Genomic DNA, 26,764 nt, shown 5'->3' on the forward strand with positions numbered 1-26,764 from the left:
TAAGTCATAATTCCGTCTTGTACAGTATGTGCATTTTTATCATTTTAATAATTTTTATGGTTTTTATGTCATAATTATGACATTCAAGTCGCAATTTTAACTTTTTAATATACTTTTTATGTCATGATTTTGACCTTTTAAGTCATAATTTAGTTAGTTATATCAACTTCATCTCATAAACGTAATAAATTCTAATTTCTTTGTAAAAATCCTATTACATTTAATAACTTTTTTAAATACTTACTTTTTAAATCATAATTTCATAATATGTCATAATTTTGATTTGTCATAATTTCGAGTTTTTAATTTAATCTTATCAATTTATAGTGTCATAATTCCGATTTATTATTTCGAGTTTTCAATTTCATCTCACAAACTCGTAATAAAATCGACTTTTGATGTCATAATTATGATCTACACAAGCCTTTTATCTTGTGTGGCGGAAATGGGCCTCCACTCATCAATTTATTATGAGTTATTAGTGAATGTCATAGATATATATATATATATTATATCTATGAGTGAATGTGTGATGTGTTCATCCGAACTACAGGGGGAGCGCGAGTCACACACAAACACGCCGCTGTTTCCGGGGGAAGTGACGCAGACTGACAGTTACCCTACCTTCGTGATTTGAACACAACAGACGCGCTGAAAATAAACAACAGATGAAATCACCTCATAATCTCCTCTGCATCATTATGAGAGTCTTTAATTAACACCGCGAGATGACATGGCGTCCAAATCAGAGCAGCTGCTGATTGTCGTCTCCATTCTTGAAGGTAACAGATTTATCACTCGAGACTCCTGCGATAAAAACAAAGTGAAATCGGTGTCATATTAACGATTAATGATGTTAAATCATATCAGTCACGTGTTCTCTCGAGGCATTACACGCACATTTAGTTCTAAAATTATTTAAATGTGTATTTTGCTGATAAATATGTAATTAATAAAAGCACAACCGGTGCAGTGCAATTAATATAGTAATACCATAGTATTCTCCATAGTACGTTGAAGTACCATATAAATGCCTTTTTGACAGTGACATTTAAAGACAATTTCGACTTTTTATGACATTAAACTTTTGACTAAAACTTTTTAAGTCATAATTTTCTCTTGTATGTCATAATTTCGGCGTGTCATATTTTTGACTGTCATTTTTCACGATTTTTACGTCAATGATGACATTTCAGTCAGAATTTCAGTTTTGACTGTTTAATATCATAATTATGACTTCATATTTCATATTGTCATCATTTTGATTTAATATGTCATAATTTTGAATTTATGTGTCATAATTATGACATTAAAGTCAGTATTTCAACTTTTTATTTAGGAATATGACTACACTCATTAATTAAATGTGTATTTTGCTGATAAATATGTCATTATTAAAAGTACAATTGGTGTAATTAACATGGTAATACCATAGTATTCTCTATAGTGTGTTGAAGTACATGTGTATTAGAGGTCCACCGATAGTGTGTTTTACCAATACCGATATTTAGGTTTGACCGTACGTGCCGATAACCGATGGATCAACCAGTATTTATAAAATGGATACTGGATATAAAATAAATAAAACACTCCAAGTAAAACAGTGCTGAACTGAAATGTGCTAAATGAAATAAATATATAAATATGAATATATTAAAATGAGAAGTTCTACAGAACGAATTTTACAGAAAATAATTTAAACATTAAAATTGTGCAGGTTTCTTTAGCTATAACCTAGAGACGTGCGTAAACTTCATAGGTAACACTTTGCAAGTTCATGAACTATATGCATTATGCAAATTATTATTTTATTTTTTACAGCATGTATTAATATTTGGGCATGATAATTGTACCTTGATCATTCATAGTACGTTAATTAAGGTTAACAGATAAAATAAAAATTAAAACTCAATTTAAAATGTATTAGTAAATGTTGAAATTAACAAACTAACAATGAACAATACTACAACATTTATTAACCATAGTAAATGCTAAAAATGTAATCTTGTAAAGTGTTACCATTTCATATAAATCCAAAGAGTCACGCTTAAAGATGGCCATATCTGCAAAGGCCAGAGCATTAATATTGCATAAACGTGGCAGTTTGTGTTTGTCCTCTAGAGGGCGCTCTCGCTCTGTGGAATGACACTCTTCTCAGCCGCTCCAGCATCGGACTCAAGCCGCAAAAACTATCGGTGTGGATTTTCGCTGATAACGATAGTTCCACCAATCAACTATCGGTACCGATATATCGGCGAAACCGATGAATATAACCATAGTATATCAATATCACTGCTCTGACACTAACAGAACTTGAGCTGAATTGATCTGGGCGGTTTTCCAGCTGAGTTTGTGCTGTATTTGCTGCTTTGAAACGGTCTTGAGTTACGCTGACGGACCTGAACTGTGTTTCGTCTCTCCAGGCCGCCAGTTTCCCAGAAGTCCTCGGCTCACTCTGGTCGTTGAGGCTCGTTTCGACGGAGAGACTTTGGCCACAGACGCGGTGGAGCATCGAGAACATCCTCAGTTCTGCACTGAACTGGCCTGGGAGCTCGACCGGCGGACGCTACACCAGCACAGGTGTGTATCTGCACCAGCACAGGTGTGTGTTTCTGCACCAGCACAGGTGTGTGTTTCTGCACCAGCACAGGTGTGTGTATCTGCACCAGCACAGGTGTGTATCTGCACCAGCACAGGTGTGTGTTTCTGCTAGGGCTGCACGTTTTCAAGTTTTTCATTAACCGTTAACCGAAGCCCTTAGCGGTTAATACTCGGTTAACCATATGTGCGCGCCGCAACCCCGAGATAGGCGTAATTTGCGGGTGGGACATGTCCACTCCCCACCACTATTTTCTAAGGTCGATATTGTCCCCACCACTTTTGAAACATCTCGCGGCACGAATACCAATAAATAAACAAAACATCTCCAGTTAACTAGCAGAGCATTCATTTTGTTCGTTTTTTTTAGGCGATCTAGCGCTGAAATATTTAGTTTTTTTAAATCAAGTGATCAAAGTGCTCGTTGCCGCTGCGATCGAGAAGGGTCTTGCAAAACGTGCTGAGGTATTATTAATTCGTGGCCACGAAACAATTCACCTGAATATTCACCAATTCACATACAAAAAAAATGAATAAAAAGCTGTACGAGAATAGTCGGCCTTCACTGAAGAGCTATCTTCACAGGTAAGAAAAACAGTTTAATAATTATTATTAGCCTAAATCGTGGCCACGAAATAATTCACCTGAATATTCACCAATTCACAAAAAATAGGTCTTTAGCATTCACTAATTAAAACTATAAAACTGTTTTTGGCCACGTTGTAATTCTTAAATCAAAATGAGGGAGGGTATTAGTTCAACGTGTCCACGATTTATTAAAACAAGGGAACAAATAAGTCGTCGTAACAACTAATTATTTAGATCAGTGGACAGGGCGCATAAGAACAAACAGTGAGCCCGGCCGCGCGCGCGCTCTCACCGCCTTCAAACAACACGAGCGCTGCATTGCTCTCTCTCCCTCGCGCATAAGACAATAGTAAAAGGTCGGAAGACCGATTGTGTTTTATAGATTAGTAGTTTGTTCATATAAAGTGTTTGATTAGCAAGTACATGTTTAGGAAATGCATAATACAAATTGTATGGGTTAGGCTAATGTAACGGTAAACGGACTCTGCGGGTAAAACTGTGGTGATGAAACCGCGCATGCGCGGGGTAAAACTGCTGTGGTAAAGCTCTGCAGACAGATGTTATTGTGCTGCGATCAGTGGCGCGGATACTATGTTTGTTTCTTGCTCGTGCACAGCCTTCACTCTCGGACGCGCGCTTTCTTTGCCCGCTTCATATTAGAAAACTGGTCTAGCGGTCTCTGGTGGTGCAAAAATGTATTACAACTAAATTCAATGCACGCCATTGACGCCACTTAACCGAGCAAAATGTTTCACTCGGTTACGCAATTTTTAACGGTTAATCGGTTAATCGGTTAACCATGGACACCCCTAGTTTCTGCACCAGCACAGGTGTGTGTTTCTGCACCAGCACAGGTGTGTGTTTCTGCACCAGCACAGGTGTGTGTATCTGCACCAGCACAGGTGTGTATCTGCACCAGCACAGGTGTGTGTTTCTGCACCAGCACAGGTGTGTGTTTCTGCACCAGCACAGGTGTGTGTATCTGCACCAGCACAGGTGTGTATCTGCACCAGCACAGGTGTGTGTTTCTGTACCAGCACAGGTGTGTGTTTCTGCACCAGCACAGGTGTGTGTTTCTGCACCAGCGCAGGTGTGTGTTTCTGCACCAGCACAGGTGTGTGTTTCTGCACCAGCACAGGTGTGTGTTTCTGCACCAGCACAGGTGTGTATCTGCACCAGCACAGGTGTGTGTTTCTGCACCAGCACAGGTGTGTATCTGCACCAGCACAGGTGTGTATCTGCACCAGCACAGGTGTGTATCTGCACCAGCACAGGTGTGTGTTTCTGCACCAGCACAGGTGTGTATCTGCACCAGCACAGGTGTGTGTTTCTGCACCAGCACAGGTGTGTATCTGCACCAGCACAGGTGTGTGTTTCTGCACCAGCACAGGTGTGTGTTTCTGCACCAGCACAGGTGTGTATCTGCACCAGCACAGGTGTGTGTATCTGCACCAGCACAGGTGTGTGTTTCTGCACCAGCACAGGTGTGTGTTTCTGCACCAGCACAGGTGTGTATCTGCACCAGCACAGGTGTGTATCTGCACCAGCACAGGTGTGTATCTGCACCAGCACAGGTGTGTGTTTCTGCACCAGCACAGGTGTGTGTTTCTGCACCAGCACAGGTGTGTGTTTCTGCACCAGCACAGGTGTGTGTTTCTGCACCAGCACAGGTGTGTATCTGCACCAGCACAGGTGTGTGTTTCTGCACCAGCACAGGTGTGTGTTTCTGCACCAGCACAGGTGTGTGTTTCTGCACCAGCACAGGTGTGTGTTTCTGCACCAGCACAGGTGTGTATCTGCACCAGCACAGGTGTGTATCTGCACCAGCACAGGTGTGTATCTGCACCAGCACAGGTGTGTGTTTCTGCACCAGCACAGGTGTGTATCTGCACCAGCACAGGTGTGTGTTTCTGCACCAGCACAGGTGTGTGTTTCTGCACCAGCACAGGTGTGTGTTTCTGCACCAGCACAGGTGTGTGTTTCTGCACCAGCACAGGTGTGTATCTGCACCAGCACAGGTGTGTATCTGCACCAGCACAGGTGTGTATCTGCACCAGCACAGGTGTGTGTATCTGCACCAGCACAGGTGTGTGTTTCTCAATATGTAAGTGCTGTGACTCTTCCCAGTTTAGTCTTTAGAAGTTTAGTGTTTAGTCTTTAGTCTAGTTTCTTTTTTATTAATGTAAAGGCTTATGTAAACACGCCTTCTGTCTGCTTCCCTCAGGCTCCAGAGGACACCCATCAAACTGCAGTGTTACGCCGTGGACTCCAGCTCGGGTGCCAGAGAGAGTGTGGGATACATCGTCCTCGACCTCAGATCCGTGCAGGACATCAAGCAGGTCAGAAACGGCACGCGGATCTGTCAATCTTTGGAACCGTTAAGAACTTTAAATGTGTTTGAAAGAGTCTCTTCTGCTCAGCAAGACTTTATGCAGGAAAAACAGTGACATTTTATTATCACTATGTGAATATACAGTAAAGTGTAATTTATTCCTGTGATCAAAGCTGAATTTTCAGCATCATTACTCCAGTCTTCAGTGTCACATGATCCTTCAGAAATCACTCTAATATGAGGATTTGATGCTCAAGAAACATTCATGATTATTATCAATGTTCATTTTTTTTCTGGAAACCGTGATGCATGCTTTGATGAATGGAGAGTTCAAAAGTACAGCGTTTATTTTAAATAGAATCTTTTGTAACATTATAAATGTCTTTAATGTCACTTTTGATCAATTTAACGTGTCTTTGATGAATATGAATTTTCTTAACCTCAAACTTTTGAACAGTAGTGTATCCTGGTTTGGTTTCTTCAAAAAATATTAAGCAACAAACTTAAATAATCATAAATGTTTCTTGAGCAGCAAATGTATAAATAATGTTTTTGTGCTAAAGTTTAGAGAACATTAATTAAAGACCTTTAAGCAAACATTCTATCGACGTCACTAGAAGAACGTTTGTTCATAACTTTGAGAGAATCTTGACAGAACGTTCTGAAAACATCCCCTGTTCGCTGGGAATTAATATAAAACACACTACAGTTCAAAAGTTTGGGGTCAGTAAAAGATTTTTTTAAATAAATTAATACTTTTATTTATACAAGGACACGTTAAATTGATCAAAAGTGACAGTAAAGACATTTATAATGTTACAAAAGATTCTATTAAAAATAAACGCTGTACTTTTGAACTTTCTATTAATCAAAGAATCCTGAGAAATAAAATGTATCACAGTTTCCACAAAAATATGAACATTGATAATAATCATAAATGTTTCTTGATCATCACATCATCATATTAGAGTGATTTCTGAAGGATCATGTGACACTGAAGACTGGAGTAATGATGCTGAAAATTCACAGGAATAAATTACACTTTACTGTATATTCACATAGAAAACAGATGATTTACATTATAATAATATTTCACTGTTTTTACTGTATTTTTGATCAAATAAATGCAGCTTTGGTGAGCAGAAGAGACTCTTTCAGTCTACGTGTCACGTAAGGTTTTCCTTCTCAGTAGTTTGGTCTGTATTTGTAAGCCGTGTGTGTGTTCTTCAGGCTCCTAAATGGCATCCTCTGCTCAGCAGCAAATACACGAAACTCAAACCTGCCCTCCTGGTCAGTGTGATCTTAGAGAACGACACGAAGCCGACCGTGGAGACGTTCAAGGCAAAGAAAGCTCCGCCGAGAGCAGGTACTGCACGTACACGGCTAATGTTCCTGGTTTCATGTCTTCTTTCCTTCCCAGTTTCCTCATGTTCTCTGCTTCTGTTGATGGGCTGCAAAGCATCATGTCCTACTAACCCTCTACAGTGCATGTAAATCACTCGCATATGTGACCCTGGATCACAAAACCGACTGGTCTGGTGATTTAACTCGCACGGGGATATCTGTGGCAATAGCCAACAAAACATTGTATGGGTCAAAATTATAGATTTTTCTTTTATGCCAAAAATCATTAGGATATTAAGTAAAGATCATGATCCATGCAGATATTTAGTAAATTTCCTACCTTAAATATATCAAAAATGTATTTTTGTGAGTGAATGCTGCACAGTCGCCAATAGAAATGGACAATTTTAAAGGAGATTTTCTCAATATTTCGATTTTTTTGCAGATTTTCAAATATTGTCCGATCCTAACAAACCATACATCAATGGAAAGCTTATTTATTCAGCTTTCAGATGATGTATAAATCTCAATTTAAAAAAAAATTACCCATAAGACCAGGGTCACATATTAGACTGAAGCTCGCCTACTTATACTACGCCCTAAAAGTATGTATTTTTTTTGTGAAGAATTGTTATTATTACATTATCATAATATAATGCTTAAGTGATAACAAAAGGTAAAGACTCACAGCTTGATGGTTAATGTGATGAAGCGTCTCCGGTCCCTGTCGGCTCCAGCGAGCGCTTCGTTGCTGATGTCCCTGTGAACTCTCGGTCCCGCAGGTTCTCCAGCGCTGGTTCCTCTCGAAGCTGCCAAACTCACTGCGGTTCTGAACGAGGAAGAAGCGTTTCACCAGATCGGACCTGAAGATCTCTGCGCTGACATGTTTGTGCTGTCGGTAACGGTCGCGTTTGCTACTAAACTGGAGCAGGTACTGGAGCTCATTACTGGATCTGATGATTTACAGAGGATCTGTTGTGCTTTCCTCATCTTCATCTGTGTTAGTGTTGCTGTTTGATCATGAAGAAGCTCCAGCTCTTCTCTATATCAGTGTCAGTGTTCCTGAACTCCTGAAACGCCTCCATTAGTCTCGAGTTTCTTCCGGGAACGAACACGTCACAATATTCCTCATTATAATAATTAATGCGCAGAATAAAGGGGCGGGGCCTGGTTGAGTTAGTTAGTAGTGTGTTAAACTGGCGGTTATGGTAATTAGGGGCGGGACATTTCCCAAACACACTCAAAGCATCGACCAATCACAACACACTGCTCCAGCCGACCAATCAGAGCACAGTGTGCTTTACAGAAGGAGGGGCTTCATAGAGACAGGAAGTGAACAGAGCGTTACTGACAGACTGGGAAGAGAGGAGCCGCAACAATGGAGAATATGAGGAAAATAATCAACATTCAAGCAGGAAAACCTGTTCTAGTAGAGCCTGAAACAAAACTTAATATAATATGACACATTTTCTGTTCTTCAGTTGATCTCCAGCTCGACGAAGCTGTCCGTCGAGGGGTCCGAGTTCTTCTTCTATTACACTTTACTGGGGAACGACGTCACCAGCGAACCGTTCCAGAACCTCATCAGTCCAAACTTCGAGCCGGAGCGCGCGTCCGTACGCATTCGCAGCAGCGAGCGAGTCCTCCGCCTCTTCCTCAGCCAGCAGCCGTGTCTCCAGGTGAGGATTACCATCGTGTAGACCAGGGCCCGAATTTAGGCTTAAGCTTGAAAGTAGAAGTAAATTTCATGAATTCTCAGCACTTAAAGGGATAGTTCACCCAAAAATGAAAATTTACTCTCCCTGAAGTCATCCTAGGTGTATATGACACTCTTCAGTCAGACGAACACAATCAGAGTTATATTAAAAAATGTTCTGGCTCTTCCAAGCTTTATAATGGCAGTGAATGGCTGTTTCTGTTCTGAAGTCTGATTAATAAATACTATAAAGCCTTTATAAATAAATGTGACGTGACTAATAGTGATGAATGTGTGTTTTGCACACAGATCCATCTCTGCTGTGGAAACCAGTCTCTCGGCAGCACTGAAGTCAGTCTGGCCGGGTTAATGAAGAGCGGCGCTGATCTGACCCAACATTCGGCCACTATAGAGGGCGCCTTCATCCTTCAGCCCCCGAACCGAGTCAAACCGGACCTGAAGCCGGTCCCGCCGGACCTCCAGCCCACGGTGGGCGTCTCGGTGACACTGAGAGCCGAGGATATCAGTCATCAGGTGATCAGACGAGACGCATCATGTGCACGGTTATTATACAGTCAAACTTACATTTATTCAGACATCTTCAACATTTCTCACATTATCAGTTTATTCGCTATAGTTTAGAAAATGGTAATAAAATATGAGCAGAACTCAGTTGATATTTGACTGGTTTTGTCCGTCCTTCTGTTAGACTGTCTCACACATAAATTATGTTGAATATCTGTCAGCTGTTAAATTTAACTACACAATTAGATAATACCAGTTTAGCTCAACCAATCACCAAGCAATGCTTCATTGTGTTCAGTCTGTGTGTAAAAAGAGCATTAGCAATTAAAGAAGAAACACTTCAGCAAAACATGATCAGCTCAAAGTGTGGATAATGTCACTGGTAGTCACTGTATGAAGAATATTTGGGGTGTAATATGTCACAGTTTACTTTATTCTGCTCTCCTCACTTACATTAATGAACTATAGTGTCCTGATCACACTAGTGAAACAATATCACAAATTATATCTGGTGTCTGAATAAGTTTTGGTTTGACTGTAGGGAACTAAAACCATCTTATTCTTTCAGTGTTTTAACAGATCTTTTTTTAAACAGTTAGACATTGAAAACGGACCTAAAACTCCAGTGAAGAAAGGCCCCGTTCCAGCTGGCCGCCGTGAACGTCCCTCAGAGGAGCCCAGAGTCCCGATGAGCCCGTCACCCGACAGGAAGTCACCTGACAGGAAGTCACATGACCGTTCTCTTCTGTCTCCGGCTGCTTCACCTGAGCACTCGGAGAGCGAGGCCGAGAGTCTGACCAGTGATGTCAAACAGGCTCCGCCCACAATACATGACAGACTCGCCACGCCCACAGATCATGACAGACAGGCCCCGCCCACAACACATGGCAAGTTTTCACGCCAAGCGGCAACCTTCCCGTCTCTCTCTCTCTCTCTCTCTCTCTCTCTCTCTCGCTCGCTCGCTCTCTCTCTCTCTCTCTCTCTCTCTCTCTCTCTCTCTCTCTCTCTCTCTCTCTCTCTCTCTCTCTCTCTCTCTCTCTCTCTCTCTCTCTCTCTCTCTCTCTCTCTCTCTCTCTCTCTCTCTCTCTCTCTCTCTCGAGTTCAACACTGAGTGTCTTAAACTGCAGTTCACCCACTGTCCACTAGAGACCGGCTGCAGAAGAGACTCAATCCCATAAACCCCCATGTTAAAATGCCCAACTTTAAAGCATAAAAAAAACATGTTTACAGTCTGGTGCAAAAAGTGGTTTTGGTCTATAAAGCTAATTTTACCCTTCATGACGACTGTGAGGGGGTGAATGTTTTTATAACTCATTCGTTTAAATTATATTAAGCCTTAAAGTTCTGCATAATTAAGGGCGTGGCCACTTGATTGACAGGTGGATTGCCGCTGATGTCACTACTAGCCGTTTGTCTGCTGTCTGTCAAATTTGATTTAAGAATGTCTAGATATTTGTGCTGGAAAACGAGAAAAAAATACTTAGGAATCTCATTATTCTTTTTAAATATGATTAAAAAGAAATCTCATTTCTTCTGCCATGGCGCTGTAGATGCAATAGCAGCGCAGGATTGAATATTTGTACAGCGCTTTTCACAATACACATCATTTCAAAGCAGCTTTACAGAAAATGCATGAGTCCACATTACAGTTTACAGTGATCTGATATCAGAGGAAGTTATGGATTTCAGAAATGTACATATACAAGATCACAGTTAGCTAAAAATTTATTAATTTAAACAATGTAATAATTTAATGCAGAAACGATGAGCTCATAGAAGTAATGAATATATGTTTGTTAACAAATGATTATGACATTTAGAAAAATTTAGTTTGTTTACTCCCGTGTGTGTGTGTGTGTGTGTGTGTGTGTGTGTGTGTGTGTGTGTGTGTGTCATCAGTGTGGTCATACAGCATCATAATAACACCGTGTCATCATCATCTGTGTTCAGTGTTTTCAGATGCTCCTGCTCGTGTTCCTCCGGGTGAAGCCGATGATTCTTCAGTGTCTGTTTCTGCTCCCAAGATCTCGATCCCGGCGTCGGCTCATCACTTCTGCTTCTCTCTGGACCTGCGCAGCGTTCGGGATCTCAGGACCAGCTTCCCGGTCAACTGCGTCCTCAGGTCAGATCAAGTCTCCTTTATTTATACAGCGCTTTTCACAACGCAGTGTGCATTTTACATTTAATGTCCTCAACTAAGCAAGACAAAAGCCGAAGGCGACAGAAGTGAAAGTGCGAGTCCTCTGTGACCCAGGTGACTCTGGGAGTGTGAGCGGACTCTTCTGAAGTGTTGTCCCTCGGGTCATGACTGGGTTCCTCTGTTGCAGATACGCGTACCAGTTCTTCGGCAGTGCGTCTCCCATCATGACGAGTCCAGCGGTGGAGGTGAAGAAGAACACAGAGGTGTTTCTCCCACAGTCCTTCTGTGCCTTTGACTTCGCCGCTCTGCCCAATCAGCTTCAGGACACGTTCCTCAGGTGAGATCACATGCTCTCCGGCTGGCAGTGCGTCTGAAGTCACACACAGGCTCTATCACACACACACACAGGCTCTATCACACACACACAGGCTCTATCACAGACACACATGCTCTATCACACACACACACACACACACACACAGGCTCTATCACACATTCGGTGCAGTGCAGTGCCAGGCTGATGAAAACACAAAACACTTGTTGATCGGTTGTTGTTGTTGTTGTTGTTGTTGTTGTGTGTTCAGGGTCCCTCTGCTGGTGGAGATGTGGCACAGAGAGCCCAGTTCTCCTGATGTTCTGCTGGGTTCTGTCAGTATTCATCTGTCTCGTCTCCTCAGCTCAGAGAAAACACGGTTCCTGGACCCGTCGGGCCGACAGCGCTGGAGACAGAGCTGTACCGAGAGGATTCCCATCATTAAAGCTCACGGGTTCGTGTACTCTCAGGCTCTGTCCTCACACACTTACTCTCAGGCCCTGTCCTCACACACTTACTCTCAGGCTCTGTCCTCACACACTTACTCTCAGGCCCTGTCCTCACACACTTACTCTCAGGCTCTGTCCTCACACACTTACACACTTACTCTCAGGCTCTGTCCTCACACACTTACTCTCAGGCCCTGTCCTCACACACTTACTCTCAGGCCCTGTCCTCACACACTTACTCTCAGGCCCTGTCCTCACACACTTACTCTCAGGCTCTGTCCTCACACACTTACTCTCAGGCTCTGTCCTCACACACTTACTCTCAGGCCCTGTCCTCACACACTTACTCTCAGGCCCTGTCCTCACACACTTACTCTCAGGCCCTGTCCTCACACACTTACTCTCAGGCCCTGTCCTCACACACTTACTCTCAGGCCCTGTCCTCACACACTTACTCTCAGGCCCTGTCCTCACACACTTACTCTCAGGCCCTGTCCTCACACACTTACTCTCAGGCCCTGTCCTCACACACTTACTCTCAGGCCCTGTCCTCACACACTTACTCTCAGGCCCTGTCCTCACACACTTACTCTCAGGCCCTGTCCTCACACACTTACTCTCAGGCTCTGTCCTCACACACTTACTCTCAGGCCCTGTCCTCACACACTTACTCTCAGGCCCTGTCCTCACACACTTACTCTCAGGCCCTGTCCTCACACACTTACTCTCAGGCCCTGTCCTCACACACTTACTCTCAGGCCCTGTCCTCACACACTTACTCTCAGGCCCTGTCCTCACACACTTACTCTCAGGCCCTGTCCTCACACACTTACTCTCAGGCTCTGTCCTCACACACTTACTCTCAGGCCCTGTCCTCACACACATACTCTCAGGCTCTGTCCTCACACACTTACTCTCAGGCCCTGTCCTCACACACTTACTCTCAGGCCCTGTCCTCACACACTTACTCTCAGGCCCTGTCCTGAGTCACACACTTACTCTCAGGCCCTGTCCTCACACACTTACTCTCAGGCCCTGTCCTCACACACTTACTCTCAGGCCCTGTCCTCACACACTTACTCTCAGGCCCTGTCCTCACACACTTACTCTCAGGCTCTGTCCTCACACACTTACTCTCAGGCTCTGTCCTCACACACTTACTCTCAGGCCCTGTCCTCACACACTTACTCTCAGGCCCTGTCCTCACACACTTACTCTCAGGCCCTGTCCTCACACACTTACTCTCAGGCCCTGTCCTGAGTCACACACTTACTCTCAGGCCCTGTCCTGAGTCACACACTTACTCTCAGGCCCTGTCCTCACACACTTACTCTCAGGCTCTGTCCTCACACACTTACTCTCAGGCCCTGTCCTCACACACTTACTCTCAGGCCCTGTCCTCACACACTTACTCTCAGGCCCTGTCCTCACACACTTACTCTCAGGCTCTGTCCTCACACACTTACTCTCAGGCCCTGTCCTCACACACTTACTCTCAGGCCCTGTCCTGAGTCACACACTTACTCTCAGGCCCTGTCCTGAGTCACACACTTACTCTCAGGCCCTGTCCTGAGTCACACACTTACTCTCAGGCCCTGTCCTCACACACTTACTCTCAGGCCCTGTCCTCACACACTTACTCTCAGGCTCTGTCCTCACACACTTACTCTCAGGCCCTGTCCTCACACACTTACTCTCAGGCTCTGTCCTCACACACTTACTCTCAGGCCCTGTCCTCACACACTTACTCTCAGGCCCTGTCCTCACACACTTACTCTCAGGCCCTGTCCTCACACACTTACTCTCAGGCTCTGTCCTCACACACTTACTCTCAGGCTCTGTCCTCACACACTTACTCTCAGGCCCTGTCCTCACACACTTACTCTCAGGCTCTGTCCTCACACACTTACTCTCAGGCCCTGTCCTCACACACTTACTCTCAGGCTCTGTCCTCACACACTTACTCTCAGGCCCTGTCCTCACACACTTACTCTCAGGCCCTGTCCTCACACACTTACTCTCAGGCTCTGTCCTCACACACTTACTCTCAGGCCCTGTCCTCACACACTTACTCTCAGGCCCTGTCCTCACACACTTACTCTCAGGCCCTGTCCTCACACACTTACTCTCAGGCCCTGTCCTGAGTCACACACTTACTCTCAGGCCCTGTCCTGAGTCACACACTTACTCTCAGGCCCTGTCCTCACACACTTACTCTCAGGCCCTGTCCTCACACACTTACTCTCAGGCTCTGTCCTCACACACTTACTCTCAGGCCCTGTCCTCACACACTTACTCTCAGGCCCTGTCCTCACACACTTACTCTCAGGCCCTGTCCTGAGTCACACACTTACTCTCAGGCCCTGTCCTGAGTCACACACTTACTCTCAGGCCCTGTCCTGAGTCACACACTTACTCTCAGGCCCTGTCCTGAGTCACACACTTACTCTCAGGCCCTGTCCTGAGTCACACACTTACTCTCAGGCCCTGTCCTCACACACTTACTCTCAGGCCCTGTCCTCACACACTTACTCTCAGGCTCTGTCCTCACACACTTACTCTCAGGCTCTGTCCTCACACACTTACTCTCAGGCTCTGTCCTCACACACTTACTCTCAGGCCCTGTCCTCACACACTTACTCTCAGGCCCTGTCCTCACACACTTACTCTCAGGCTCTGTCCTCACACACTTACTCTCAGGCCCTGTCCTCACACACTTACTCTCAGGCTCTGTCCTCACACACTTACTCTCAGGCCCTGTCCTCACACACTTACTCTCAGGCTCTGTCCTCACACACTTACTCTCAGGCTCTGTCCTCACACACTTACTCTCAGGCCCTGTCCTCACACACTTACTCTCAGGCCCTGTCCTCACACACTTACTCTCAGGCCCTGTCCTCACACACTTACTCTCAGGCTCTGTCCTCACACACTTACTCTCAGGCCCTGTCCTCACACACTTACTCTCAGGCCCTGTCCTCACACACTTACTCTCAGGCTCTGTCCTCACACACTTACTCTCAGGCCCTGTCCTCACACACTTACTCTCAGGCCCTGTCCTGAGTCACACACTTACTCTCAGGCCCTGTCCTGAGTCACACACTTACTCTCAGGCCCTGTCCTGAGTCACACACTTACTCTCAGGCCCTGTCCTCACACACTTACTCTCAGGCCCTGTCCTCACACACTTACTCTCAGGCCCTGTCCTCACACACTTACTCTCAGGCCCTGTCCTCACACACTTACTCTCAGGCCCTGTCCTCACACACTTACTCTCAGGCTCTGTCCTCACACACTTACTCTCAGGCCCTGTCCTCACACACTTACTCTCAGGCCCTGTCCTCACACACTTACTCTCAGGCTCTGTCCTCACACACTTACTCTCAGGCCCTGTCCTCACACACTTACTCTCAGGCCCTGTCCTGAGTCACACACTTACTCTCAGGCCCTGTCCTGAGTCACACACTTACTCTCAGGCCCTGTCCTGAGTCACACACTTACTCTCAGGCCCTGTCCTCACACACTTACTCTCAGGCCCTGTCCTCACACACTTACTCTCAGGCCCTGTCCTCACACACTTACTCTCAGGCCCTGTCCTCACACACTTACTCTCAGGCTCTGTCCTCACACACTTACTCTCAGGCCCTGTCCTCACACACTTACTCTCAGGCCCTGTCCTCACACACTTACTCTCAGGCCCTGTCCTCACACACTTACTCTCAGGCCCTGTCCTCACACACTTACTCTCAGGCCCTGTCCTCACACACTTACTCTCAGGCCCTGTCCTCACACACTTACTCTCAGGCTCTGTCCTCACACACTTACTCTCAGGCCCTGTCCTCACACACTTACTCTCAGGCCCTGTCCTCACACACTTACTCTCAGGCTCTGTCCTCACACACTTACTCTCAGGCCCTGTCCTCACACACTTACTCTCAGGCCCTGTCCTGAGTCACACACTTACTCTCAGGCCCTGTCCTGAGTCACACACTTACTCTCAGGCCCTGTCCTGAGTCACACACTTACTCTCAGGCCCTGTCCTCACACACTTACTCTCAGGCCCTGTCCTCACACACTTACTCTCAGGCCCTGTCCTCACACACTTACTCTCAGGCCCTGTCCTCACACACTTACTCTCAGGCCCTGTCCTCACACACTTACTCTCAGGCCCTGTCCTCACACACTTACTCTCAGGCCCTGTCCTCACACACTTACTCTCAGGCCCTGTCCTCACACACTAAAGCCCAATTTATACTTCTGCGTCGAACTCACGCCGTAGCTACGTCGTAGGCTGTGTGTAGCGCGCGTACCCTTCGGCGTACCCTGACGTGCACCTCTCCAAAAATGTAACAACGCGTCAACTCTACGCGGACGCAAGCGCTGTGATTGGTCTGCTAGGACCGCTCCCTCGGGTTTCACACGCTCCCTCTGCGCGCGTCAACGCGGACAACGACGCAGAAGTATAAATGAAAACCAACGCGTTGCCTACAGCGTAGAGGCTCCGGCGTAGGTCCGACGCAGAAGTATAAATCAGCCTTTACTCTCAGGCCCTGTCCTGAGTCACACACTTACTCTCAGGCCCTGTCCTGAGTCACACACTTTCACCTTAAAGGGTTAGTTCACCCAGTAATTACAAACCCTCATGTTGTTCTGACAGAATTTTCATTTTTGTGTGAATTATCCCTTTAATAGTTGTAATTCATGAATGCTTTGAGTACAGAGCTACGGTTGTTTGTACTTTATGCCTGCAGATAAAGTTAAACATACTTGTATATCCACCTTTAGTATATCAGTGTGCGATTAATAAGAGTTTACAGGACTATATTCAGTTGTTGGATCATGTCTCGGCTCAATCCCCGCAGCGCACAGGTCTCACCTCTAGATGGCGGCCTCCAAACACACAATGGGAAATCTCTAAGTGAGGGTGTGTTTCTCTTAAAGGGACAGTTCACCCAAAAATGCACATTCTGTCATCATTTCTTCTTTTTCACAGCACAAAAGACGACGACGACGTTTTGTAGAATGTTGGGAGCCAGAGAACATTAGACCCCGTTTCAGTGTATGGAGAAAAACACTGATGCATTCTACTGAGGATCTTCTTTTGTGTTTAGCAGAAAGAAAGTCATACAGGTTTGGAGTGACATGAGGGCGAATAAATGATGACAGAATGATCGTTTTTGGGTGAACTATCCGTTTAATTCCTGTAGTCAATAATGTTATCCCTTAAAACTCATCTTTGATCACCAAAATGACATCACAATGACCAACATGAAAAATTCGTCATGCCTTAAAATATCTTGAATGTAACTCGACACCCTTGCCTCATTTAGTATGCGCGGTTCTATGAATATGCAAATGAGCCCCGCCTCCACTCACTCACTCAGCTCAGAGATCCACTGGTTGACGATCACACGTTGATCTGATTGGTTACAAGGTAGTTTGTGACGTCAGAAACACCAGCGATTTCAAAGCGTGTTTTTGAGACTGTCTTTGGTTCACTGCAGTTTTAAGGAGGAAATACTCAGCAATGGAGTCGACTTATGAATTTACACATGGTTTGTCTTAAAGCAGATTAAAAACACCACATAGACACATAAACAACATTAAAAGCTGGATTTTCACTTTAAGGATCTTGTTTTGGTCTGATCAGTCTGTTTAGAGGAAGTATTTCCAGGTCGAACTGAGCTCTGTGTCCGCAGGTCTGAGAAGTTGGCTGAACTCTGTTATGTGAGCGTTCTTGAAGATCTTGGTTTTGTGAAAGCTCAAGAAATCCTCGTCTCTGAATCCTCACAGGTGCTGTATCAGATGTTCACTTTCACATTTATGCATTCGGCAGACGCTTTTATCCAAAGCGACTTGCATTTACATTCTTATCAGTTCTTGCTTTCCCTGGGAATCGAACCCATGACATTGGCGTTGCAAGCGCCAGCGCTCCACTGTTTTTAACAGGAGAATTACAGGAGAATTGTGGGTAATGTTTGTTTGCAGGCAGCAGTGGCTCCTCCTCAGGGTCAGGGTGGGTCAGAAACACTCACGCGACCCCGAGAAACCCTGGAGTACAAGGCAGCGCTGGAGCTGGAGATGTGGAAGGAGATGCAGGAGGACATGTTTGATGATCAGGTATCAGTCCATCAGTCTCTGGTTACACTGACATATTTAGTCTTTTACTGTTCAAATTAGCATAATTTGTATGAGCTTGTGGTTCTGATATCAACACTAATGCCACAGGAGAAGCTTTTCAAAGACTTGTTGAAATAATATATATGCAGACTTGCTGAATGATGACGAGAGATGAGAAAGATTTATATAGTTGGCCTTTCTATTGCTAATAATACACTATTATAAAATAAAAAAACTCGGAATTGCAATAAAAAGTTTGAATTGTGAGATATTCAGACTTCAAAAACGTGAATCTGTGAAACGCTGCACATGCGTATCACGTGTTCAGTCTATAGATATGAGCGTTTGGATATATATATGTGCGCAGGCGTGTGTCTTACTCTACAGATTAACCTCAACAAGTTACTTGTCTGGCCTTAAAAAACATGATGGAAGCCTGTTCCTGTGTGTGTGTGTGTGTGTGTGTGTGTGTGTGTGTGTGTGTGTGTGTGTGTGTGTGTGTGTGTGTGTGTGTTCAGCTGAAGCAGAAGGAGTTGAGTCACATGCAGGCGCTGGCGGAGGAGTGGAGGAGAAGAGATCAGCAACGAGAGGCTCTCATCAAGAAGAAGGTCCACACACACACACACACACACACATATGGCATGGCTCTGTTCCTCACAGTAGCGCATTAGTAGTTTGATCTGCTGTTATGATCCTCTGGTCACGGTCTGCTGTCGTTTAGATGTAGAAGAGCATGAAAGATCTCATCATACAGAGTCCCACGGGATTGGGATTAGTGGTCGACTGATATTGATTTTTTTCGATCATGGCTGATAGAAATCGCTATTTAATTTAAAAATAGTAAAAACACATAAATAACAATTGCTGAAATTAAATTATTTTTATTTTACATAATATTTATTTAGATCTCACAGCTGGATTCACCAAGGTTTGTGGAGTTAAATGTTTATTTTTAAAGACTTTAAAATAATATACATGCACACTTGCTGACGCTAGAAAGGCAAACATTTACGTTTATGCAGTTCTGACTTTTTATTTCTTGCAATTGCAAGTTTCTGACAAGTCTGAATTGTGAAATATAAACTCAGAATTGCGAGGAAAAAACTCGTAATAGTAAGATATAAACTTGAAAGTTGGAATTGTGGATATAAATCGGAATTGCAAGAAAAAAAACTTTTTTGCTTTTGCATAAATTCTTTCATGGTTAAAACAAGCTTCCGTAAATCAGAGGCTTTAAACGAACAAAGATGGAGGATGCGTTCTCAGTGCTGTCAAAATAAAAGTCCTGCTTTTGATGCTGATAATTACAAAAATGCTAAATATCGGCTTTTCTGATTTATCTTCCGACCACTAACTGGAAAAACGTGACGGAGAGCAAATGATGACCTGAATAATCTGATCTGTGGGAATCTGTAGCCGTTTCGTCTCACTGAGGTTTATGAGCTGTTGTTTCCTAGGAAGTGGAGTACAGTCTTCTGGAGGAACAGCTACAGAGAACACTGTCTGATCTGGAGAAGAGAGAGCGAGCGCTGGCTCACGCTGAGGCCGAGGTGAGGCGCGCTGTCCTGCTAAACGTTAGCCCGCGAGCTTCAGTGTCCTGCTAAACGTTAGCCCGCGAGCTTCAGTGTCCTGCTAAACGTTAGCCTGCTAGCTTCAGATGACCGGTGTCTGACTGTGCTTGTGCTGGTTTAGACACAGAGACTCCAGCGCGAGATGCGATCTGAACACGAGCTCAGCATGCGAGAGCTTCAGGACAGCAGCCGGCGTCTGCGAGAGGACTGTGACCACCAGGTGGAGCTGGAGAGGTCAAAGGTCAGGCAGCTCGAGGATCAGCTGACCCGGCAGCGACAGCAGGTAAACGCAGCAAACACACCAGACACGACCTGTGAGATGATCTCTGCCCTTCTGGAAGCGTGAGCTGGGAGGGGCCTGGTGACCCCTGGGGTCGTGAGGTCAAGAGGTCACGCCTGCTGGATCACTGACTGCTGTCAACACTCGCTAATCCACCCAGTCTTAAGTGAAGTGGTTTACTGGTAATCTAGTGATATAGAGGTGTGATCCTGAACTTTACATGCCGGATCGGCGTTTGTCAGTCTCGTAATATCTGAGAAATGACGTGTTGTTACGTTTACATTTAGTCATTTAGCAGACGCCTTTATCCAAACCGACTCACCAATGAGGAATAGAAGGAAAGAAGTGCTCAAAATACAGTTTCAGACATTGCTTAGCGTAGCATAAGCCAGACAAGGGAGGGATTCAAGGAAAAGGAAATATTTTTATGAGGTTACCCATAACTGACTGCGTTTACAATAATTTCGCATCATAAAATATTCTGCATGTGTGGCGGGAAGAAAACCAGGATCAGAATCGATTCGTTGAACACAGACTCGTGATTTGCTCCTCATCTGAGAGTCTCTGGGTTACTGAAGTAAAGCCGGTAATATTGTGCTGGTCATGTGACTCATTGTTCTGGTCATGTGACTGTATAACAGTAGTACCATGTTCACCACGATGGTTTTGAATTGCTTGAAATATGATTGGAATCACTTCAAAAAAGGAAAATACCGTGAAGTGCAACGTGTCATATCGGCTACATTATGAGAACATTATGATTGTGTGTTTGGAACACGGATTTTAATGGTGAGACTTTGTTTTTGTAATCAGGCTCTCAAAAATAATATAAACATTTGGATTTGGATTTATCGGCCGATATATCGGTTATCGACTTTCAAATATAAAGAATTATCGGTTATCGGACTAATTTTTCATATCGATGCATCCCTAATAATATATGAACGTTTTGTGCTGATCTGAGATCTGTGTCGGCGTTTCTTGAAAACATTGCAGAGTCTGGATGTCATCTGGTTTAGAAGACGCACTTTCATATGTTGCCATAAGGGCCGGAAAATATTGGAGGCTTGAGGTGAAAAAGTGACAAAATGCTCCTGCACAATTACAACTAAATCTATTCTGACTTCACGATTAAAATCAAATGTGAAAATGGCAGCATCACGTTTAGATCTGCTCATGTTGCATCATCATATTTTGCAGCGTTTTTGTTGAATTATGTTTTTTTTTTCTCTATTGTCTTTTCTTTCTTTTTTTTATTTTTAAGACGCACTTTAATTTAAAGTTTTGGATCGGATTTGGATTTTTAAAAGAAGTCTCTTCTGCTCACTAAGGCTGCATTTATTTGATTAAAAATACAACAACAAAAAAAACCTGTAATATTGTTAAATATTATGACAATTTAAAATAACTGTTTATTATTATTTTAAAATGTAATCTATTCCTGTGATCATTCTTGTGATCAGAAATCATTCTAATATGCGGATTAGATGCTCAAAAACGTTCTATTCATCAACTAATCCTGAAATAAAAATGTAAATAACTGTTTTCAACACTGATAATAATCATAAATGTTTCCTGAGCATCAAATCATCATATTAGAGTGATTTCTGAAGGATCATGTGACACTGAAGACTGGAGTAATGATGCTGAAAATACAGCTTTGATCACAGGAATAAATTACACTTTACTATATATTCACATAGAAAACAGATGATTTACACTCTAATAATATTTTGTGATTTTTACTGTATTTGTAATGAAATAAATTCAGGTTTGATCACAGGAATAAATTACACTTTAAAAAATATTAAAATATAAAATGGTTATTTTAAATTGTCATAATATTTAACTATATATATATAAAAAAATTTTTTATTTTTTTGCATTATTAATCAAATAAATGCAGTCTTGGTGAACAGAAGAAACTTCTTTTAAAAACATAAAAAATCTTTCAGATCCAAAACTTTTGATTGGTAGTGTGTGTGTGTATATAAAATATATATATATATAATGTTTTATAAGATAATAGTGAATGTTTGCTATTGGCATGTTTCAGACGTGTAGAATGTTCCCAGGAGTTCTCGTTATCACTGATGTAATTAATCACCGGACCAAAGCTGAGTTTTCTGTCGTGAGATCCAGCGTCTGTTTCCTATTGACTCTGAGGGTGAAGTAGAACATCTCTCGTCTCCGGCTCTCGGACAGCCCACTGCTGAAATACTTCAGCCTGCCGTCTCATTTCTTCCCAGAAAACATCTGGCCCGCCACAGCGCTAACAAATCAAGCAAAGTGGGTTTCTGACATGCGAAAGAGAAGATGAGAGCGCTCCGGCGTATATATCGCCTTCCCTCTGGTGTCAGGAACGTGTAAACATACATTTGTCCCGCGTCGACACACACTAACCGGTTTATCCAGGCAGAATCCTCCTCTTTCTGGACACAATCTCCTCGTTTGCGAACACCAAACATGGAGTGTCAGATCTGGCAGCGTCTGCTTCCTGTCAGAGAGAAGCGGGAATGGAGAGCGCTTGTAAGGTTTTAGTTGGACTGGACGCTGTCTAACACTCCTGAAGTGTTTCAGCGGTAGCGGCTCGCGAGCTGATGGATGCGCTGCTCGGCGGAGACGTGCTACACACACACACACACACACACACTGCGGCCCTCAGCGCTTCTCTCAGTTTAACGGTGTTGCTTCACCTCAGAGCTGAATGTGAGAAGTGAGCCTGTGAATCATGTCTGAGTATTTCATCAGATTTAACGACTGAACCCTTTAAAGCTCCTGTATTATATTTAATACACACATTTCTAAGGTCTCAGTGATCGATCCTTTACACTCTTTTATCCAGTAAAAGTCTTTTAGTGTAATTGTACAAACGTCCTCCTTCAGCTCGAGCTTCACGAGTCTTTCTGTGTCAGATCTGCCCTGATTTAATAAAGTAAATGCAAGAATAACTTTGATATTGTTAGTGATATTTTAACTCAATTTTTTAGTACAACTTAAATGAAGATTATTTATTTTTTAGATTAAATTAAATACTTATACATAAATATTATACATGTATAATAAAAAATAATACATTCAAGTTATACTAAAAACACCTAATAAATTGTACAAATATTAAAAATATATACAAAAATTATTTTAGATATTCAAGTTATACTAAAATACTTCAATATTTTTTAAATATTCTAAATAAATTCAAACATTTTTACTGTATTCAGGTTATGCTAAAATACTTAAAATATGTTTTAAATATTATATAAATATACTTTTTACTATATTCAAGTTATTCTAAAAATACAAAAAAATTTTTTAAAAAAATGTATAAAATACTACATTAAAGTTGTACTAAAAATACTTAAAAATAAGCAACTTTGCTTAATTTTATCTCTTAAAACTCATCTTTGATCACCCATAATTACATATTTAAATGTTTTTTCCTTGAAAAAAGATTCTTCATGTCTTAAAATATCTTAATGTAACTCGACACCCTCGCCCCATTTAGTATTCGCGGTTCTATGAATATGCAAATGAGCCCCGCCTCCACTCACTCACTCAGCTCAGAGATCCACTGGTTGACGATCACACGTTGATCTGATTGGTTACAAGGTAGTTTGTGACGTCAGAAACACCAGCGATTTCAAAGCGTGTTTTTGAGACTGTCTTTGGTTCACTGCAGTTTTAAGGAGGAAATACTCAGCAATGGAGTCGACTTATGAATTTACACATGGTTTGTCTTAAAGCGTATTAAAAACACCACATAGACACAAACTATATTAAAAGCTGGATTTTCACCACAGGGGGACTTTAAAGCTACAGAGCTTTGATCATCAAGCATTTAAATATCTTATGAAGACATATTATTGGCAGATATTGATATTTATATGCATTTTATGCAAGTATCTGCTATGCTGTTATAAAGATCTCAATGATTTTCATTACAAGCCATTAGAATATAAATGTAAATATCAGCATCTGCACACAATTGCATATTTTTGCATATTATTCCTCTGAACATAACAGAGATGTTTTTTCCTCCATATTCTCACTATATCAAACAATATGAGCCATAAAAGCCTTTCTTGATGTATTAAATATGATACACATTTTTTTCAATTAATTTGTTTATTGAGGTTAAGAAATAATGTTTTTGGACTATATGTAAAGCTTTACAGGGTTAAGGATTTTACAGGATTTTTTTTGCACTTTTTTGTCTTTTGCTCATTGATCATGTTGTTTCCACTCTTAAAGATGCAAGAGTCTGAGAACAAACACAAGCATCTGGAGAGGGAGTTTCAGCAGTTCCGGGATCAGCAGAGCGTTCGGCCCGAGGTCCGTTTGCAGTCCGAGATCAACCTGTTGACCCTCGAGAAGGTCAGAGACGCCACACTGACACACACACACACCACACTGACACACACACACACACACACACACACACCACACTGATCAACACACACGCCACACTGATCAATACACACACACACACACACTGATCACTGTGTATATACAAAGGCTGTTTTGCGATCCTACTCATATGTTTTTATTATCAAGGTGGAACTGGAGAGGAAACTGGAATCGGCAACTAAATCTAAACTCCACTATAAGCAGCAGTGGGGACGAGCCCTGAAGGAGCTGGCCAGGTTTAAACAGGTAACACACCTGTACACACACTGATGATGAGGTAATTTTGTGCATAATTATGAAAAAACTAATTAAACTGATGACAATATCTTACACCAAAAATATGTATTTTGCATAAGGAAAATTACTATTACTACTGTGATATTATTTTCCTGACAATTAAAGACGTTTACTTCTGATTCTCATGACTGTAATGCGTCTGGATGATTTTACTTTCTAACTGGTTTGTAATTCTCAGTATTTTCACAATTGTATTTTTTTGTATTTAAGTTGTACTAAAATACTTAAAAATATGTTTTAAATATTATAAATATACACGTTTTTTACTATTCAAGTTATTCTAAAAAATACTTAAATAATTGTAAAAATATTATAAATGTATAAACACTTTTAAATTATTTTTTAACTTGAATGTAGTATTTTTTATTATACATTTATATTTTAAGTATTCAAGTTATACTAAAAATACTTACAAAATATTATAAATGTATAATAAAAAATAATACATTCAGGTTATACTAAAATACTTAAAAATATGTTTTAAATATTATAAATATATACTTTTTTACTATATGCAAGTTATTCTAAAAATACTTCAAAAATATAAATGTATAAAATACTACATTAAAGTTGTACTAAAAATACTTAAAAATAATTTTACAAATATTATAAATATATAATATAAACACTTTTAAAGTATTCAAGTTATACTAAAATACTTATAATTATTTTTAAAATATTATAAATATTTATTTACTACATTCAAGTAATACTTAAAAAGTGAAAATATTATATATTTTTTATATTTTACTGTATTCAAGTTATATTAAAATACTTAATATATATATATATTTAAATATAAATGTATTTTAAATCTTATAAAATAAAATAAATATTTAAATCAGCATAAACCCAGTACAACAGAGAGTGTAATAGTACATTAATTCTTTAGCATTTAAATGTATGTTTTTCCCATTAATGAGAAAGTCATGAGAGTCTGGTGTAAATGTGCTTCGGTGTCATGAAAATAACGTCACGTTGTAAAAAATCTTAATGGCTCTAAAAATAGCCTTGAGTTTGAGCTCTGGATCCAGTCAGCCTGCAGGGTCTCGGCTGCGCTCAGGAGAATAATGGACCGGTTTACTGCACTAAACCAGACGTGAACGCCAGTTCTCATGGAAAAAAAACATTGAGAAACTGTGAGCTGTCACGAGCCGCAGTGAAACATCACCAGTGAACCCAGTCCGGGACCAGTACAGTGTAAACAGAAGCGTTATCAGCCTGCTAATAACTGTTGCAGACACACACCAGCTGGAGCGTCTGAGCCGCGCTTTCCCTCCGCTTTCTTCTCGAGTGCCAGATATATATAAAGAAAACATCTGATGATTCATGGCGCTCAGAGGCCTCCATAACTTAATATGATATTGAACTATAAATCAGGCCTGTATTATGTTCAACATTAAACATCTGAATATCAAGTTGGCTTGTTGGAAGATCGATGGGAGATTTAAGTGCGTCGTTTTTCACTTAAATAATTCTCATGTAACTTAGTAGTAGAAACACTAACAGTCAAAAGAGTTTTAATGTTTTTAAAAGAGTTTCTTCTGCTCACCCAGGCTGCGTTTATTTGATTAAAAATACTGTAAAACAGTGAAATATTATTAGAATGTAAATCATCTGTTTTCTATGTGAATATACAGTAAAGTGTAATTTATTCCTGTGATCAAAGCTGAATTTTCAGCATCATTACTCCAGTCTTCAGTGTCACATGATCCTTCAGAAATCACTCTAATATGATGATTTGATGATCAAGAAACATTTATGATTATTATCAATATTGAAAATCGTTATTTACATTTTTATTTCAGAATTCTTTGATGAATAGAAAGTTCAAAAGAACAGTATTTATGTGAAATCGAAAGCTTTTGTAACATTAAACACTACCGTTCCAAAAATATGGGGTCAGTAAGAATTTTTTTTTTTTTTTTTGGGGAAAGAAATTAAAGAAATCAATACTTGTATTAATCATGAATGAATTTGAATGAATTAAATTGATCAAAATCTACAGTAAAGAAATTTATGTTACAAAAGATTCAATTGCAAATAAATGCTGTTTTTTTGTACTTTCTATTCATAAAGTTTTCAACACAGATAATAATCATAA

The 26,764-nt window shown here is 41.7% G+C and overlaps 1 protein-coding gene across 3 annotated transcripts in view; it reads left to right on the top strand.

Moving 5' to 3' along the window:
• The first annotated feature begins 582 nt into the window (after positions 1 to 582).
• Positions 583 to 26,764, top strand: part of cep120 (centrosomal protein 120) — a 30,972-nt gene continuing 4,790 nt past the window's right edge. The window contains exons 1-19 of one of the 3 annotated variants that reach the window (XR_014602985.1): positions 583 to 782; positions 2,424 to 2,580; positions 5,411 to 5,525; positions 6,749 to 6,884; positions 7,645 to 7,793; positions 8,344 to 8,541; positions 8,868 to 9,092; positions 9,679 to 9,970; positions 11,034 to 11,205; positions 11,411 to 11,560; positions 11,808 to 12,230; positions 13,578 to 14,036; positions 16,564 to 17,778; positions 17,974 to 18,105; positions 18,624 to 18,713; positions 19,563 to 19,655; positions 19,798 to 19,959; positions 24,208 to 24,330; positions 24,511 to 24,609. Coding sequence is in view for 2 of the 3 variants with exons in the window: in XM_084086661.1 (XP_083942787.1) it covers positions 734 to 782; positions 2,424 to 2,580; positions 5,411 to 5,525; positions 6,749 to 6,884; positions 7,645 to 7,793; positions 8,344 to 8,541; positions 8,868 to 9,092; positions 9,679 to 9,970; positions 11,034 to 11,205; positions 11,411 to 11,560; positions 11,808 to 11,990; positions 17,685 to 17,778; positions 17,974 to 18,105; positions 18,624 to 18,713; positions 19,563 to 19,655; positions 19,798 to 19,959; positions 24,208 to 24,330; positions 24,511 to 24,609 (2,619 nt within the window). In the remaining variant the exon portion in view is untranslated. The remainder of the gene's footprint in view (positions 783 to 2,423; positions 2,581 to 5,410; positions 5,526 to 6,748; positions 6,885 to 7,644; positions 7,794 to 8,343; positions 8,542 to 8,867; positions 9,093 to 9,678; positions 9,971 to 11,033; positions 11,206 to 11,410; positions 11,561 to 11,807; positions 12,231 to 13,577; positions 14,037 to 16,563; positions 17,779 to 17,973; positions 18,106 to 18,623; positions 18,714 to 19,562; positions 19,656 to 19,797; positions 19,960 to 24,207; positions 24,331 to 24,510; positions 24,610 to 26,764) is intronic. The other 2 variants (XM_084086661.1, XM_084086662.1) reach the window with 2 other exon arrangements.

This window comes from Abramis brama, assembly GCF_963993115.1.
Source record: "Abramis brama genome assembly, chromosome: 16".
NCBI lineage: Eukaryota > Metazoa > Chordata > Actinopteri > Cypriniformes > Leuciscidae > Abramis > Abramis brama.